This window comes from Chrysochloris asiatica, unplaced genomic scaffold (genome assembly GCF_000296735.1).
Source record: "Chrysochloris asiatica unplaced genomic scaffold, ChrAsi1.0 scaffold00060, whole genome shotgun sequence".
NCBI classification, from domain to species: Eukaryota; Metazoa; Chordata; class Mammalia; order Afrosoricida; family Chrysochloridae; genus Chrysochloris; species Chrysochloris asiatica.
This window is the reverse complement of record NW_006408578.1, coordinates 15,472,002-15,488,971: the sequence shown is the minus strand read 5'-3', so window position 1 is coordinate 15,488,971 and position 16,970 is coordinate 15,472,002. Positions and strand designations below refer to the sequence as shown.

Genomic DNA, 16,970 nt, shown 5'->3' with positions numbered 1-16,970 from the left:
CTCTGTGGGAAGTCTCCTTCATGGGGCATATTCGAGCCCCATTTTAGGCATTACAATCAGTTATAGGCTGAAGATGGATTTACAAGCTTTCTTTGATGATGTTTCTGGCTATTCCATTCTCTCACCCTCAAGTGTCTATTTTATAATGGTAGGCAAGGGAAACCAAGTTACAAATGAAAGCCAAGCATCTTAACATTATTTCCCCTCTTTTACCCATTCCAACCATGCCTCAATCCCTGTATCTCAGAGCCCTGTTGTTACAAGGTTGTGCATACATCATTATTTACCTCTGTCCCACTTGGTCCATGCAAACCTGCCTAACTGTTCTCCCATCTGCCTTGTTCTTCCATTTCTCTCCCCCTTTTATTGTATTGCTCCCTCCTCCCAGCACCCAAGCTATCCTGTGTCTATTCTGTACCCTGTTTTCCACCTTCCCCTCCCTCCCCTCATCCATCCCATACACCCTGGTAACCAGCTAAGAATTGTTTTTTACAATAATGGTCCTATGAAGTATTTCTCTTTTTGTGACTAACTGATTTCACTCAGCATAATGTCCTCAAGGTTCATCCATGTTATGTGGTGGCTTGCAGCTTCCTTGTTATTCTTCAAGGTAGCGTAATATTCCATTGTGTGTATATACCAAAGTTTTTTTTATCCATTCTTCCATTGATGGGCACTTAGGCTGTCTCCATCTTTTTTCTACTGTAAATAGTGCTGCTATAAACATTGGTGTGCATATACCTACTTAGATTATATTTCTTGTGGGTAAATATTAAGTAGAGGAATTGCTGGATCATAAGGTCTTTCTATTTCCAACCTCCTGAGGAAGTACCATATTGCTTTCCAGAGTGGTTGTACCATTTTGCAATCCCACCAACAATGTAGGAGCATCACAGTCTCTCCACATCCTCGCCAGCATTTATTGTCCTCTACTTTTATGATCTTGGCTGTTATTGCTAGTGTGAGATGATAACTCATTGCTGTTTTGATTTGCACCTTTATAATGGCTAGTAATCATGAACATTTCTTCATATTTTTGTTGACTGCCCAGATCGCCTCCTTTGTGAAGTGTCTGTTCATGTCCTGTGCCCATTTTTTAATTGGGTTATTTGTCTTTTTCTTGTAGGGGTGTTTTTGTTGTTGTTAGGTGCCATTGAGTCAGTACAGACTCATAGCGATGCTATGCACAACAGAATGAAACACTGCCCGATCCTTGGCCAACCTCAAAATTGTTTCCACACTTGATCCCATTGATGCTGCCACTTTTCCAATCCATCTCACTAGGGGTCTTCCTCTTTTTCTCTGACCCTCCACCCTACCAAACATGATATCCTTCTCCAGCGGCTGATCTCTCCTGACAATATGTCCAAAGTATGAAAGACGAAGTTTGGCCATCCTGGTCTCCAAGGAGCACTTTGGCTGCACATCTTCCAACACAGATCTATTTGTTCTTTTGGCAGCCCATGGCACTTTCAATATCCTTCTCCAACACCATATTGTAGTTTCCTATATATTTTAGAAATCAGTCTCTTGTCTGATGTGTCATTGCAAAAAATTTTTTTCCCGTTCTGTGGGATCCCTTTCTACTCTTTTGGTGAAGTCTTTGATGTACATAAGTTTTTAGTTTTTAATATGTCCCAATCATCTATTTTGTCTACTTTTGTTTGTGTAATTTTCAAAATGTTTGGTGGTCTGTGTATGCACTGTATTAGAGACCTCACATTTGTCCCTATTTTTTCATGGATGGCTTTCATAATTCTGGTATTCACAAATAGGTCTTCAATTCATGCGGAGTTGGTTTTTGTATAAGGCGTGAGGTCTGATTTCAATCTTTTGCATATTGCTTGCCATTTCTGCCAGCACCATCTGTTGAAGAGACTATCTCATCCCCATGCAATATACTTAGGTAATTTGTTGAAACTCAGTTGGCTGTATGTGGATGGGTTAATTTCTGGATTCTCGATTCTGCCATTGATCAATGTATCTTTCATTGTACCAGTAGCAGGCTATTTTGACCACTGTAGCCATGTGGTAAATTTTGAAATCAGGGAATGAGAGGTTTCCAACATTCTTCTTCTTCTTAAGCACTGCTTTGCTTATCCTGGGTCTCTTTCCTTTCCATATAAGGTTCATAATTGTTTTTTCCATCTCTTTGAAGAATGCAGGTGGAATCTGGATTGGGATTGCATTATATGTGTAAATTGCTTTGGGCAGTCAAATTGATATTTTCACAATGTTAAGTCTTCCTATCCAGGAGCATGGTACATGCTTCCATTTTTGTAAGTCTCTTTTGGTTTCTTGTAGTAGTGCTTTGTAGTTTTGTTTATATAGGTCCTCTGTTTCTCTGGTTACATTTATTATTAGATATTTCATCCTTTGGGTGTCTTTTGTAAATGGTGTTGCTTTCCTAATGTCCTTTTCAGCACTGTCATTGTTAGTATAGAGGAATCCAGCTAATTTTTGTATGTTGATCTTATACCCTACCAGTTTGCTGAATCTTCCATTGAGGCCTAGTAGCTATTTTACTTAGTCTTTGAGGTTTTCTATGCATAGGATCATATTGTCTGCAAATAGAAAGAGTTTGATTTCCTCTTCACCAATTTGGATACCTTTAATTTCCCTATCTTCTGTATAGCTCTGGCTAAGACTTCCAAAACAATATTGGATAGGAGTAGTGACAAAGGTCATCCTTGTCTGGTCCCTATTCGCAAAGGGAAGGCTTTCAGTTTCTGCCCATTGAGAGTAATATAGGCTGCTGGTTTTGTATATATGCTCTTAATTATATTGAGGAATTTCCCTTCAATTTCTACTTTGTTGAGCATTTTTATCTGGAAGGGATGCTGGATTTTGTCAAATGCCTTGTCCGCATCAATCGATATGATTGTGTGGTTCCTTTCTTTTTTTCTTATTTATATGGTAGATTACATTGTTTTTCTAACGTTGAACCATCCTTGCATCTCTATTTTAATCCCACTTGGTCATAATGTATTATCTTTTTGATGTGCTGCTGGATTCTGTTGGCTAGGATTTTGTTGAGAATTTTTGCATCTATGTTCATGAGGGATATTGGTCTATGATTTTCTTTCTTAGTGATGTCCTTCCCTGGTTTTGGTATGAAGGTTATGCTTGCTTTATAAAATGTGTTAGGAAGTTTTCCATCGTCTTCTATATTCTGGAATAATTTGAATTGGTGACAGCTCTTCCCTGAATGTTTGGTAGAACTCATCAGTGAAGCTGTCTGGGTCTGGACTTTTTTTGGTTGGGAGGTTTTTGATGACCTGATCAATTTCTTCCTTTGTTCTGGTTCTGTTCAGGTTTTCTACTTCACTGTGTGTAAGTTTAGGTAGGTCATGTTTTTCTAAAAATGTATCCTTCTCTTCTAAGTTTTCAAATTTGTTGGAGTACAACTTTTCATAGTATTCTGTTATTATCCTTTTGATTTCCTTCGGTTCTGTTGTGAGATTGCCCATGTGGTTTCTAATGTGTGCTATTTGTGTCTTCTTCCTGTTTTCTTTTGTTAGGTTTGCCAATGGTTTGTCAATTTTATTAATGCTTTGAAAGAGCGGACTTATCTTGTTGATTCTTTCTATTGTTTTTATGTTTTCCGTATATTTCTTTCTGCTCTAATCTTTATTATTTATTTTCTTTTGGTAACTGTAGGTTCCTTCTGTTGGTATGCTTCTCATTATTGAGGATGTTGTGTTAATGTGTTAGTTTTGGTTCTTTCTTCTGTTTGGATGTGTGCATTATTGCAATAAATTGTCCTCTCAGCACCACTTTCACTGTGTCCCAAAGATTTTGGTATGTTGTGTTTTCATTCTCATTTGTTTCTAGGAACTTTGTGAATTCACGTTTCATTTCTTCTATTACCAGTTACTTTTCAGCAGGGTGTTACTCAGTTTCCATGTATTTGACTTTATATCCTTGGTCTTCCTATTGTTGATTTCTAATATGATAACATTGTGGTCTGAGAGTATGCTTTGTAGTATTTTGATATTTGTAAATTTATGGAGATTTGTTTTGTGGTCTAAGACATTGTCTATTCTGGAGAATGTTCCATGTGCACTGGAGAAGAATGTGTATTGTGCTGTTGTTGGGTTGAATTATCTGTACACATCTATGAAGTCCAGCTGGCTAATTATGTTGTGTATTTCCTCTGTGTCTTTGTTGAGTTTCTTTCTGGTTGTTCTATCCATTTTCAAAAGCAGTATATTAAAATCGCCCACTGTTTTTGTAGATTCATCTATTTCTTTCTTCAAATCTATTAGAGTTTGCTTTATATATTTTGGAGCTCTTTCATTGGGAGCATAGATATTTATTATGGTTATGTCATCTTGTTCAATTGTCCCTTTAATGATGAGATAATATCCATCTTTATCTATTATGCTGGGTTTTGCCTTAAAGTTTATTTTATCAGATTAGTATTGCCACTCCTGTTGGTTTTTTATTGCAATTAGCTTTTTTTCCCCCCATCCTGTCTTTTAGTCTTTTTTTGTCTCTGCATGTAAGATGTGTTTCTTGCAGACAGCGTATTGAAGGATCTTGTTTTCTTATCCATTCTGCCACTCTCTTTCTTTTAACATGTGCATTTAATCCATTTACATTCAGTGAAATTATCAATAGGTATGGATTAATTGCTGCCATTATTATTTGTGTGTGTGTGTGGTGCTGCTGGTTTTTTTGTTCTGCATGTCTTCCTGTGAAGAGTTTATGTTTTTTGTGGTCTTTCTTGTAAGTTTCCTCATAGTTTTAATGTTTCAGTGTTCATCTTGGATTTTCATTTTCTTGGTATGTTGTATAGTATTATTTTTCTTTGAGGTTAACTTATATTCCATTAACTTTTCCCTCCATATAATTTTTTATAACATACACATGAGTTTTGGAAATTGTCAAAAATTTAATTGAATGCATATACATTGATATCCTAGGCATAGTGAGCCTCAAGTGGACTGGTGTCCATTTTAACCTGACAGTCACATGCTGACTGCTGTTTCCATGAGAGTTGATGGTTGATCCAAGCAAAACAAAGTGTTCGACAGCCTCAATCTTTTCTCCGTTTATCATGATGTTATTTATTGGTCTAGTGGTAAGGACTTTTGTCTTCTTTACACTGAGGTGCAACCCATTAGAAGTCTGTGGTCTTTGATCTTCATCAGTAAATATTTTAAGTTGTCTTTACTTTCAGCATGCAAGGTTGTGTCATCTGCATATCACAGGTTGTTAATGAGTCTTCCTCTAATCCTGATGCCATGTTTTTTTCATACAATCCAGTTTCTCAGATTGTGTGCTCACCATACACATAGAATAAATGTGGTAAAAGAGTACAACCCTGGTGCACTTTCCTAATTTTAAATTATTCAGTGTTTCTTTGTTCTGTTTGAACAACTACCTCTTGGTCTATGTATAGGTTGCTCATGAGCACAATTAAGTGTTCCGTAATACACATTCGCTGCATTGCTGTCCATAGCTTGTCATGATCCACACAGTCAAAAGCCTTTGCATAGTCAATAAAGCACAGGTAAACATCTTTTTGGTATTCTCTGCTTTCAGTCAAGATCCCTCTGACAGCAGCAATTATATCCCTCGTTCCATATTCTTGTGTGAATCTGGCTTGAACCTCTGGCAGTTCTTTGTCAAATGTTTGCAGTTGATTTGGATTATCTTTAACAAAATATTAATTATATGAGATATTAGTGATATTGTCCAACGACTTCTGATTCTGTTAGATTACTTCTCTTTGGAATGGGCACAAACAAGGATCTCTTCCAGTCAGTTGGCCAGGTAGTTGTCTTCCAAATTTCATGGCATAGATGAGTCAGTGCCTGTAGTGCTGCATCAGTTTGTTGAAAAATTACAGTCTGTATTCCATCAATTCCTGGTGCCTTGTTCTTTATCAATGACCCCAACATACTTTGGACTTCTTCCTTCAGGATCATTAGCTCTTGAACATATGCTACCTCTTGAAACGTCTGAACATTGCTCATTTCTTTTTGGTACAGTGATTGCATATTACTTCCATCTTCTTTTGATTCTTTCTGCATCATTCAATATTTTGCCCATAGAATCCTTCAATATTTCAAGTTGAAGCTTGGATTTTTCTTCAGTTTCTTCAGCTTGACAAATGCTGAGCATGTTCTTCGCTTTTGGTTTTGTAACTCCAGCTCTTTGTTCAGTTTGTTATAATATTAGACTTTGTCTTATAGAGCTGCTCTCTGAAATTTTTTATTTAGCTCTTTTACTTCCTCATTTCTTCCATTTGCTTTAGCATCTCTATGCTTGAGAGCAACTTTTGGAGCCTCTTTTCACATCCATTTTGGTCTTTTCCTTATTTCTTGGCTTCTTAATGACCTTTTCTTCTTCCTGTGTTGTGTTCTTGATGTCATCCACAACTCTTCTGATCTTTGGTCTTTAGTGTCTAATGCATCAAATCTGTTCTTCACATGATCTCTAAATTAAGATGAGATGTGGTCAAGGTCATATTTTGGCTCTCGTGGACTTGTTTTAATTTTCTTCGACTTCAGTCAGAATTTGCATATGAGCAATTGACGGTCTGTTTCACAGTGTGCTCCTGCTTGTTTTGGCTAATGAGATGGAGCTTTTCCACTGTCTTTTTGCACAGATGTTGTCAATTTGATTTCTGTCTATTCCATCTGGTGAGGTCCATGCTTATAGTCATCTTTTATGTTGTCTGAGAAAGGTAATTTGCAATGAAGAAATCATTGGGCTTACAAAGTTCTATCATGTTTTCTCCAGTGTTGTTTCTATTAAGAAAGACATGTTTTCCAACTATTGTTCCTTCCTTTTTGTTTCCAACCTTTGCATTTCAATTGCCAGTAATTATCAATACATGTTGATTGCATGCTTGATCAATTTCAGACTGAAGATGTTGGTAGAATTCTTCAGATCCATCATTACTGGCTTTAGTGGTTGGTGAGTAAATTTGAATAATAGTTCTATTAACTGGTCTTCCTTGTTATGGACACTATCCTATTACAGACAGCAGTGTGTTTCAAGACACATATTGATATGCTCTTTCTGATGAGGAAAGTGATACCATTCCTCTTCATTTTGTCATTCTGAGCATATTAAACCTTGTGTTATCAGGTTCTAAATGTCTGATACTAGTCCATTTCAGCTCACCAATGCCTAGGATATCAATGTTTATGTGTTCCATTTTATTTTGACAATTTTTAGTTTTCCTAGATTCACATTTCTTACTTTCCATGTTACAATTATTAGTGAATATTTACAGCTCTTTCTCTTCATTTTGAGTTGTGCTCCATCAGCAAATGAAGGTCCTGAAAAGTTTTACTCATTTATATCATCACATTCAACTCTACTTTGAGGAGGCAGCTTTTCCCCAGTCATATTTTGAGTGTCTTCCAATCTGAGGGGCTCATCTTCTGGCACTACATCTGACCATATTCAGGTACTCTTCTCTTGTTTCAGTATTCAGTATTCTGGTGCTGACTGTGTTCCACTGCTATTCATAAGGTTTTCAGTGAGTAAATATTCTGAAGTGGTCCACTTCTCTTTCTTCCTTTGTCTGGAATCTCAGCTGAAACCTGTCCACTGTGGGCGACCCTGCTGGTATTTAAAATACCTGTGGCATAGCTTCCAGAATCACAACAACACACAAGTCACCACAGTATGACAAACTGACAGATGAGTGGTGGTCACCTGAGTTACAGGTAACCTGTCTCTCTACAACCTTACAGCAGAATCTTCTGGCTAGCTTCCTTCTCATTAGGATTCACAGACAACAATGCATACTCTTAACATCAAGGGATCAGATTCAAGAGATTCTGAGCAAGCAGACAAGAGGGCCAGATGCTGCCTAAAGCAATTCTCAGGTGTGATGGCTGGATCTCAGACCAGATGGAACTACAGAGGGAGGGAGGCGATATTTATTGGTAACAATGAGATCCTAGGGAGTCCCTAGGTGGTGCACAGGCTATGTGCTTAGCTGCTAACAGAAGGGTTGAAGGTCCCAGTCTATGCAGAGGTAATTTGAAGAAAGACCCAGCTATCTACTTCCCAAAAGTCAGCCACTGACTATGGAACAGAGTTATAACCTAATATACACGGTGTCTCCATGAGTTGGAGTTAACTCAACTTTAGCAGGTCCTTTTCCATGTCCTGACACTGCGCTAAGCATTTCTACATTATTACAGATGTTCATTGCTACAAAAACTCTGTGTCTTATGTATTATTGTAATGAATTCATAGCAAGAATAATATAATCACTAGTATTATTTACGTTGCCAAGGGGACACTTAAGCTCAGAGAAAGAGAGGGTGTGTGTATGTGTGTGTGTGTTGGAGAAGAAGAGGAGAGTAAAGAAGAAAACAGCATTAAGTAGGCATGAGTGACATTAGCTAATAGCGAGAGTTGGTCTTTACTGAGTATGAGAGCACTGTGCTAAACGCTTTCTGTGGGTTGTTTCAATTATCCTTCCTAGCATTCTAATGAGGCCAGGACTATTATTGGCCCTGTTTTATATAAGAGGTAGTGAAATAATTAGCTCAAGACATCCTGGGTTGGGTTGGACCCAGGTGGACTGCCTTTAGTGTCTCTAAGTCACTATGCTATTCTGCCTAACAAAAGGGGCTGCAGGTGCTCTTCTGGCTTCCTTACTATCATAAGTTGACTTGCATAAGGACATGAAAACAAAAACCTTCACTGCAAACTACAAATGAGAGAAGCCCACCAGTACTCTGTTCTCACATTTAGGCTACAGATTCTAGACAAACCAGTTCCAAGCCTGAAGACCAGTTGAATTCCCTCTCTTGCTCCAGTCCTCTCAAAAAACAGCTGTTCATAAGGAATTTAAATGCTGAAAGCTCTTCCCTAACATAAAGCATCTTACAACAATCAACACATGGGAAGGCAGAGGAAAATTCTATGTCTGCTTTTAATAAAATATACTTTTCTCATCAAAATATTTTGATAGCATGGCAAAGGAGATGTGCGCTCATTAAAGTTTAATGAGTTGTCTCTCCCTGCCATTTTCCATATGAAGATTACACACTGTGACTCATGCTTGGTGAGCACCGGGAATAGTTACTGTAATTGGGTGCACAGTGTAACCCAATCCCAATCTTTATTGGCACAGGGATGAATGAAATCCCAAACTGGATTCATTAGGATTCAAGAACACGTAGCCACCATCCTAAATGCTTTGATTGACAATGGGGTTTTCACCCATTTCTATGGTAATGACTAAGACTTGGACTTAGACAGATGGCCCGAATTTGTTGTAGGTTGGCTTAATTGCTCTGCAAAGAAGTAAGGTAAGAACAGCAGGGAACCTGTTGCCAGGCAACTCCAGTGGGAAATGACGCCCTGTTCTAAAGCTGAATTGGCGATAGTGCTCTGCGTAGTGAAGGAGAAAGTAAAGAGGTCCAAACTCTGGGAAGGGCCAGTTGACAACAATATTACATTCATACTCTAAAAATCTACTGAATGCTCTTCAAACAGTCAAATACAAAGCTGTTATCCTAAAAGTTTGTTGTTGTTGTTAATTGCCGTCGAGTCAGTTCCAACCCACAGCAACCCTGTATAGGGTTTCTGAGGAGTGACTGGTGAGCTTGAACCTCTGACCTTGCAGTTCAAACAGCTTTGCAGTCTGATGCATTAGCCCACAGCGCCACAGCAGGCTCCCCTAAAGAAGGCACCAAGCTGCCTTTCTAAAGTCATCTTAAAAGAGCAGTTGCTGTTGAGCTGGCTTTGACTCATCTGCAGGGTTCTCAGTGGCTGACTGTTTGGAAATAGATGATCAGGCCTTTCTGGTTGGACTCAAACCTCTAGCCTTTCCTTAGCAGTCAGACACCGTAACTGTTTGCACTGCCCAGGGACTCTGTATCCACCATTAACTCACTTACTCCTCACAGCGACTCTAGGAAGTAGGTATTACCATTATCTGTATTTCACAGAAGAAAAGTCAAGTTAAGAGAAGTTAAAAGATTTGTCCAGTGTTACACAGTTATTATGTAGAGAACACAGGCTTTGAATGTAGATAATTTTGTTCCAGAGCCCAGGTTTTGACCACTATGCTATGGTGCACTACCGCTCTGGGTCTCTGTGTTTCATTTGTAAAATGGGGTTACAAAACAATGTCCATCTCACAGAATAATAATGAGGATTAAGTAGCGTACTGCAAAGGAAGTGTTTAATGCCGTGTTTGCTATATCACAGCTGCTTCCATTGCTATCCCATAAGTACTCTGGCCTCATCCCTCCTCTCTAATGGAAACCCAGGAAGGGGAGGTTCTGGCCCTCTTGGTCTTTTTTCTCTCAGTTTGTTTCACCCTGTGCCTGGCAACCCTGAGAGGTCCAGTCAGCTGCCATCAAGAGATTGAAGGTGGGGTTCTAGGATTTCCCTAGAATTTGGGGACATGCTGTAGGTAATTCTGGACCCCTGAGCCATTATGGTTTACCTGTTTCCTGCATTTAGCAGTCTCCCTTTGCCTGTGACCTCTGTCTCCCTCAGTCATTCAGGATGGGCCACTCCCATCTAAGCGACAGAGCTTCACATTTCATATACCCAGTCTGCTGAGCAGCTCCCCAAATCCCCATTCCATGAGCCATAGTTTCTGAAATCAGGGCCATTCACAGCTCAGTAATATCTGGGTGGCTTTTAGAATGTGAGGTGCTTAGCCCAGGTGTATCTCTTCCCGAGGCCAGATAAGTTTGTCTTTGGGGGTTAATGGATTTTCTTAGGGACAGTTTATGTGAAGATGCCTGTGTCTTTCTTGAATAACTTGACACTGCGCAGACTAGTATATGTGTCCTTCTCCTGTTTGAAGGCCAGCCAAATAGTCCTGTCAGCCCCTTCTCCAAACACGTTTTCTCTAGGAACAGCATCCCTGATATCTTTGTGCAAATAAAAACAAAGCAAAGTAACAATTAAAAAGTACAGATCACCCTTGCTGCCCAGGTTAGTTAACTTGTAGGAAGAGGTCTTTTAACTCCACCCCTGAGGAATTAAACTGTTCTTTAAATAAGTCCAGAAGATGGCTAATAATGCCTACAAGATGAACTTCTGGTGTGGCGTTGATGGTTAATGCAGTAAACTGCAACATTGTTGTGGGCCGTTAAAGCCGGCAGTTCTAACTCACCAGCTGCTCCTTGGAAACCCTATACAGGGTCACTATGAGTCAGATCCTGACTCGATGGCACTTAGCAACAACAACAACAAGATGAAAGTCATTACATAGTTTCCTTTATATTTCCATTTATTATCAGTGTTGCAAATCAATTTGGTGTTAGATTGTGGTTTAAGCACTTCGCAGCGCGGAGAGAATCTCTCCTGAGACCTACATGGGGACAAACCGCTGTTTCACTATTAGGGTGAGTATGTGGACCTGGCCCATGCTGGGAGAGGTTCCAGGACTAAGTTCACCTAGGAGTCCTGCTCACGTGGGCTGGGCTCGGGGAGGACTCCCCTGCCTCTGGGGAACCAGTCTTCCCACTCATAGATGGCCAGTCCTGGAGGTGGTCAATGGTGCCACATGTGTTAAATTCATGTTTTACTGAGTCTTTGGGGTGGGGTGTGGGGTCTGAGCATCCATATCCTATTTGGGATTCATCTCTAGGTCTGCCAAGGAATCCTTGTAGTATTGTGGGGTAAGCATTGGGCTGCCAACTGCAAGGTCGGTGGTTCAAACCTACCAGAAGCTCCTCAGGAGAAAGCTGAGGTTTTCTGCTCCTATAAAGATTTAGTCCCAGTAACCCTATTATTCAAGGACACTGTGCATCAGAACCGGCTTGATGTCTGTAGGTTTGGTTTTATGGAACCGTCCACACAAGGCCAGACCACACAGAGCAGTGAGGGAGTTAGTTTCAGCCTACTGGACAAGGTACAGACCCGTTCTGCTCTCTAACTGTCCGATTTGTAAAGTGGAGATATAAGGAGACTTCAAAAAGTTCATGGAAAATGGGATAAAAAGAGAATGGAATTTTTCCATGAACATTTAAGCCCCCTTGTATTACTATTTGTGTACTAATAGACTGTTAGAGCTCTTGTGTGTTGAAATGGGATGATGTATGTGAGGTTGTTTGATAATAGGGCCTGGAGCCCAGTCAGTGCACAACAAAAGTGGCCATATTGAATGCTACATAATAGTTATTACATCACAAATGATTCACAGTAAGGGTTCTTTATGAAAGAAGACACTCCCAGTCTAGGTCCACTGAAAATATGACACATTTAATACAATTTTGACTTGTCTGCACCCTTTCAGAAATACAGTTTAGAGGACCTGTGCTAGTCACTCTTAGCCCATTTCAAGACAAAGCTCTCTAAGAGTTGAGGTTCCACACCTGTTACAGAGGCCCCAGGTGTAGGTCTGGTCTCCAGCTCGCTAGGTGATTACGTTTCTCGGGCATCTGACTACAGCTGCTGCCAGAAGCTTGGGCTGTGTTCCTGAGAAACGGGAGCAGCCTGGCCACCAAATTCATCCTGCATTCTTGCCCTGCCTTGACTCTCCTTGAAAGAGGCCAAATCCCTTGAGCCCTTTGACACAGAATTCTGATGGTATCTGGTAAGACAGTGTTAAAACTATTAGCCAAAACTGTTAGCAAAACGAATAGTGTTAACAGGAGTAAAATAAAAAGTGGTTATCTTGGTGATGAGTGGGTGGGTGGATGAGGGGGGTGGGCTGCTGACTGGAAAACACAAGGAGAAATTTTCTGGGGTATTGGAAATCTTCAATATCTTAATTTGCCTGATGGTTCTAAGGGTGTAGACATTTATAGAGAGTCATTGTCATAAAGCTGTATATTTCAACTTGTACAATGAGGGCATACCGATGATACGCCAATTAACACAATAGCGTAGTGTTTACAAATTGGGCTGCGAGCCGCAAGGTCAGCAGTTCGAAACTACCAGGGGTTCCACAGGAGAACGATGAAGCTTTCTGCTCCTGTAAAGATTTACAGCCTCGGAAACCCTGTGTAGGGTCACTGTGTGTCAGAACTGACTCCACGGCACACAACAACAGTCAAAATGCTGGTGGGAGGGGATCCAGGCAGCCCCTGTGTCCTATGCCCTGACTGACCCACTTTATTCTGGAGACACTGAGTGTTCTAAGTCTTTGCATTCATTACACATCTTTATCTTCCTCCACAAGTGTGTTGATACCCACAGGGTATATTTATATCTGCAGTCACATTGATATATTTAAATCTGGAGAAGAGTGTTATATGTATGTGTCTATATAAAGGAAGGCTTGTTTCTTTCAAAGAACAGGAGGATTCTGGCTCCATTTTTTGGAACAGTACACACTAAGGCTGGATGTCTAATGTCAACAACCTTATCCAAAATGCTAACACTCACCTTGATGGTGACCTTAGGGATCCTGAGCACAGTAGACTTCTGTTTAGCCAGAACATCTCTGGTTTGGTCAACACGGGCTGTGACGAAGAAATGCAGGGATGCCTGTTCCAGCAGCTGGCCCATATACTCGCCAGCTCTGACCAGCACCTCTTCCTTCTTGACTGGTGGGAGGAAAAACAACACATCAGGATTAAGACCTGAAATAGGATCTGTCTTGTTCCTCCCTAAATTCTGCTCTCCTTCCCATATTCATTCACAAGGCAGCAATGAGGGACAAAACAAAGGTGAGGGGCAAAGAGAACAAAGAACCAACCGAGGACAAACTCTTGCTTCGCAGACAAACAAAAAATGTGTTGGAAATTTAATATTCAGTAAAGTCTTACTAGAGAAAATGTGTCAAACTTTCAGAATTAAGCTTTCCTGTTGCAAACTAGAATGTCACCACAAATGAAAAAGGCAGGAGTTGTTGGGTTGATTCCATGTGGGTCAGAGTAGAACTGAGTTTTCAATGGCTGATTTTTCAGGAAGTGTATGTAACCAGTCCTGTCTTTCAAGGAGCATCTGGGTGGGTTCAAATCTCCAACCTTTCAGTAAGCAGCTCAAGGCTTAACTGTTTGTGCTACCCACGGATTTCACAAAGATGTCTAAAATCGAGGAGCCAGGAGGTTTGAATTACGGCTGCTTGGACTTGGGCAGAGGATCGTGGTGGAGGGCAGATGAAGAGTAGCTCAGTGTACAAGACATAACTTCAGGGGTTGCTGCCTTTTCAGAACAAGCAGCATCTCATCCAGCCATGGCCCAGGATCTAAAACAGTGGCAACCTATGGCAGACTCAGCCTTGCAGCCACCATGTTTTCTCACCAGTTTTTCCAGCATCATGGGGTTTTGGGTTTTTTTTCCTTTTCTTTTTAAAGAAAGAAGCCATTGAAGCCAGCTTTCACCAAAAGCATTCCACCCTCTTCCCACCCCTACCTTATTTGTAACTCAGAAGTCTGTGCCAAATGCTAATTTCTACAAATCACTGGTGCTATGTTTTAAGTATTAAGAACTAAGAACCAGTGAGGAAGTAGCCCAGTCTCCACTCCAATCACTTTCTGGGCAGGGGATGGGGAATTCTAGCTTGTGGGTCTGGTGACTGAGATGATGAGGCTCTATTTGGCTGCACTTTTTCCTTATTCACTTTCTCTCTCCAACATAATCTAGAGAGCATAGGCAAATTCTCAGGCCAGGCTCCTGTGTAGTGTAGCCAGGCTGCTCCTGGGGAAGGGCTGGCAGCAGAGGGAGAAGGAGAGAGGTGATGACTCACTCTTCCATCCCCACACACTGAGAACAGCCTCTATAAACGTCTCCCTGCTTCCCTGTCCAATCCAGGGCTTCTGCCAAAGATCCCTCCTTCAGTTCCTCTATGGACATTATGGAAGGAAACAGTTCTAATGACGGTCAGTTTAAAAGGCAAAGACGAACCCCTATAAGTCCTACAGACTGAGCAGTAGGTCCCTACCAATGATGGAATTCTGTGCTTGGGGAAGTGAAGGGTGGCACTCTTAGGGTGTTGGCCCACCAGGACACATTCTGTCTCCCAGGTACCAGGTCCTCTGTGCCCATGGCTGGGGCTCTTAGATATTGGGTTTGGTCTGCAGCAACTTTCACTGGGTTTTGAGGACCAGGAAGTTGGAGAGACCTTGACCTTGGGCAGCACATCTATTGCAAAGTCTCTTCATAAATGAGAAGATGCCATAAATGTCTCTAGTCATCTTAATGGCATAGTTTTCAAACTTGTTCTACATTACAATCATCTAGGAACCTACTGTATAAGATCCCACTTCAGACCAATCCAATCTAACCTTCAAGGTTGGGCCTAGGCAGTGGTATTTTTTTCAATGTTCACCAATTTCTAATGGGCAGCCAGGGCCAAGAAGCACTACACCAACAGCCAGGTGGACCCCACAGAAACATCCCTGCACAAAGCTTCAGTCTCAGTGGAAAATGAAGACCCCCAAATGATGTAAATGGTCAATTTGCCCAGGCCTTCATTTTACAAAAGGTTGCAGGGTTGAGTCCATGGAGAGGTGTTTCAAAGGATACAGTGAGTTATTGTTGGGTTACTAATCACAAGGTCAGCAGTTCAAAACCACCAGCCATTTCTTGGGAGAAGGATGAAATTGTCTGCTCCCATAAAGGTTTACAGTTTGGAAGCTCTCAGAAGCAGTTCTACTCTGTTCGATAGGACTGCTGTAAGTCAGCATCAACTCATTGGCAGTGGCTTAGAGGTGCCTCAGAAAAAGGACTTCCCAAAATCAGCCACTGAAAATCCTGTGGAGCGGAGTGCAGTTCTACTCTGACACACCTGGGGTCCTCACGAGGCAGAAACAACTCAAGGGCAATAGACAGCTTTTGAAGTCCAATCTCAGATTTCACTACTTGAAGTGCGTTGTCCCCAGAGTAGCAGTACTACCACCTTTTGGAAGTGAGTCGAAGTGCAGCCTTCCTTCCTGAACTGCTGACTCAGAATGTGCACTTTACTAAGATCCCCAGACCAAGCCTGCTAAATAAAGTCTGAGAGGCACTGAGAGTTAGGTGGGCCTAGTAGCACACAGGACTCCTGGTGTAGTACTGCAGAATCATCACTGGACTGCAAATCACAAGGTTGGCAGTTCAAACCTACCAGCTAACTGCTCCTCAGAAACCCTACATCAAATCAGCATGAGTTGGAGTCGACTTGATGGCACTTAACAACAACAACAACAATAGCACATAGAGCAGAGTTAGGGCAGTTAGGAAGGAACTGGGATGACCTAGGTTTAAAAATGAAAAATCTTGACTCCTGGAGCCCCTTATTCCCTAACAAACCAGAACTCTTACTTGCTCAGCGCTGATTCTCAGCTGGGGATGATTTTGCGTCCACCAGGGGATATTTAACAGCTGCTGTGAGTCAAAATTGACTTGGTGGCAGCGGATTTTGTTTTATGTTTGGAACCATATTTGATTGTTACTTTTGGGAGTGTGTGTGTGTGTGTGTGTGTGTGTAGTATTTGCTACTGGAACCCAGTGTGTAGAGGCCAGGGCTGATACTCAGCATCCTTATAATACTTCAACAAAGAAATTGTTACTGTTGTTAAGTAAGTGCCATTGAGTCAGTTCTGACTCACAGCGACCCTATGTAGGGTTTCCAAAGAGTGGCTGGTGGTTAGCAGTTTAGTGCTTATCTTATAGTGCCACATGAGGAGTCCATCCAACAAAGAGTATCCCATCGAAAATACTGATAGTGCAGATGAGGAGCCCTACCCTAAGCTCGGAGTTATTAGAAGGCATTGGTTCATCCTAGAAAAAAATATTAAAGAATTGGCTTAATTCCTAGGGCAGTTCTGTTCCATTTAGAACCCTCTGAAGCTATGACCTTGTTTGACCTTGACCCTCAAATTCTGGCTTTTTGAATGACCCACTCATTTTCCTTCTTTGGATCTGATTTCTCAGGGCTCCTCTAGCCATTAATTGTCTGGATGGATGAGGCTCTGGCCCTCAGTGGGATACAATCTGGGTCAAGTGTATATGGATTGTTTTTTATTGGCTCCAGATTGTCCTGACAAAGGGGCAGCATGGCGGCCTTTGAAGAACATGAATTTTGCCTCAAA

At 41.1% G+C, this 16,970-nt stretch overlaps 1 protein-coding gene across 1 annotated transcript in view; it reads right to left on the bottom strand.

The window, feature by feature from the left end:
• The window catches only part of F13A1 (coagulation factor XIII, A1 polypeptide), a 352,784-nt gene that overhangs the window by 31,438 nt on the left and 304,376 nt on the right, over positions 1-16,970 (bottom strand). Inside the window, exon 12 of the mRNA XM_006864109.1 lies at positions 13,339-13,499. Coding sequence (XP_006864171.1) covers positions 13,339-13,499 — 161 coding nt within the window. The remainder of the gene's footprint in view (positions 1-13,338; positions 13,500-16,970) is intronic.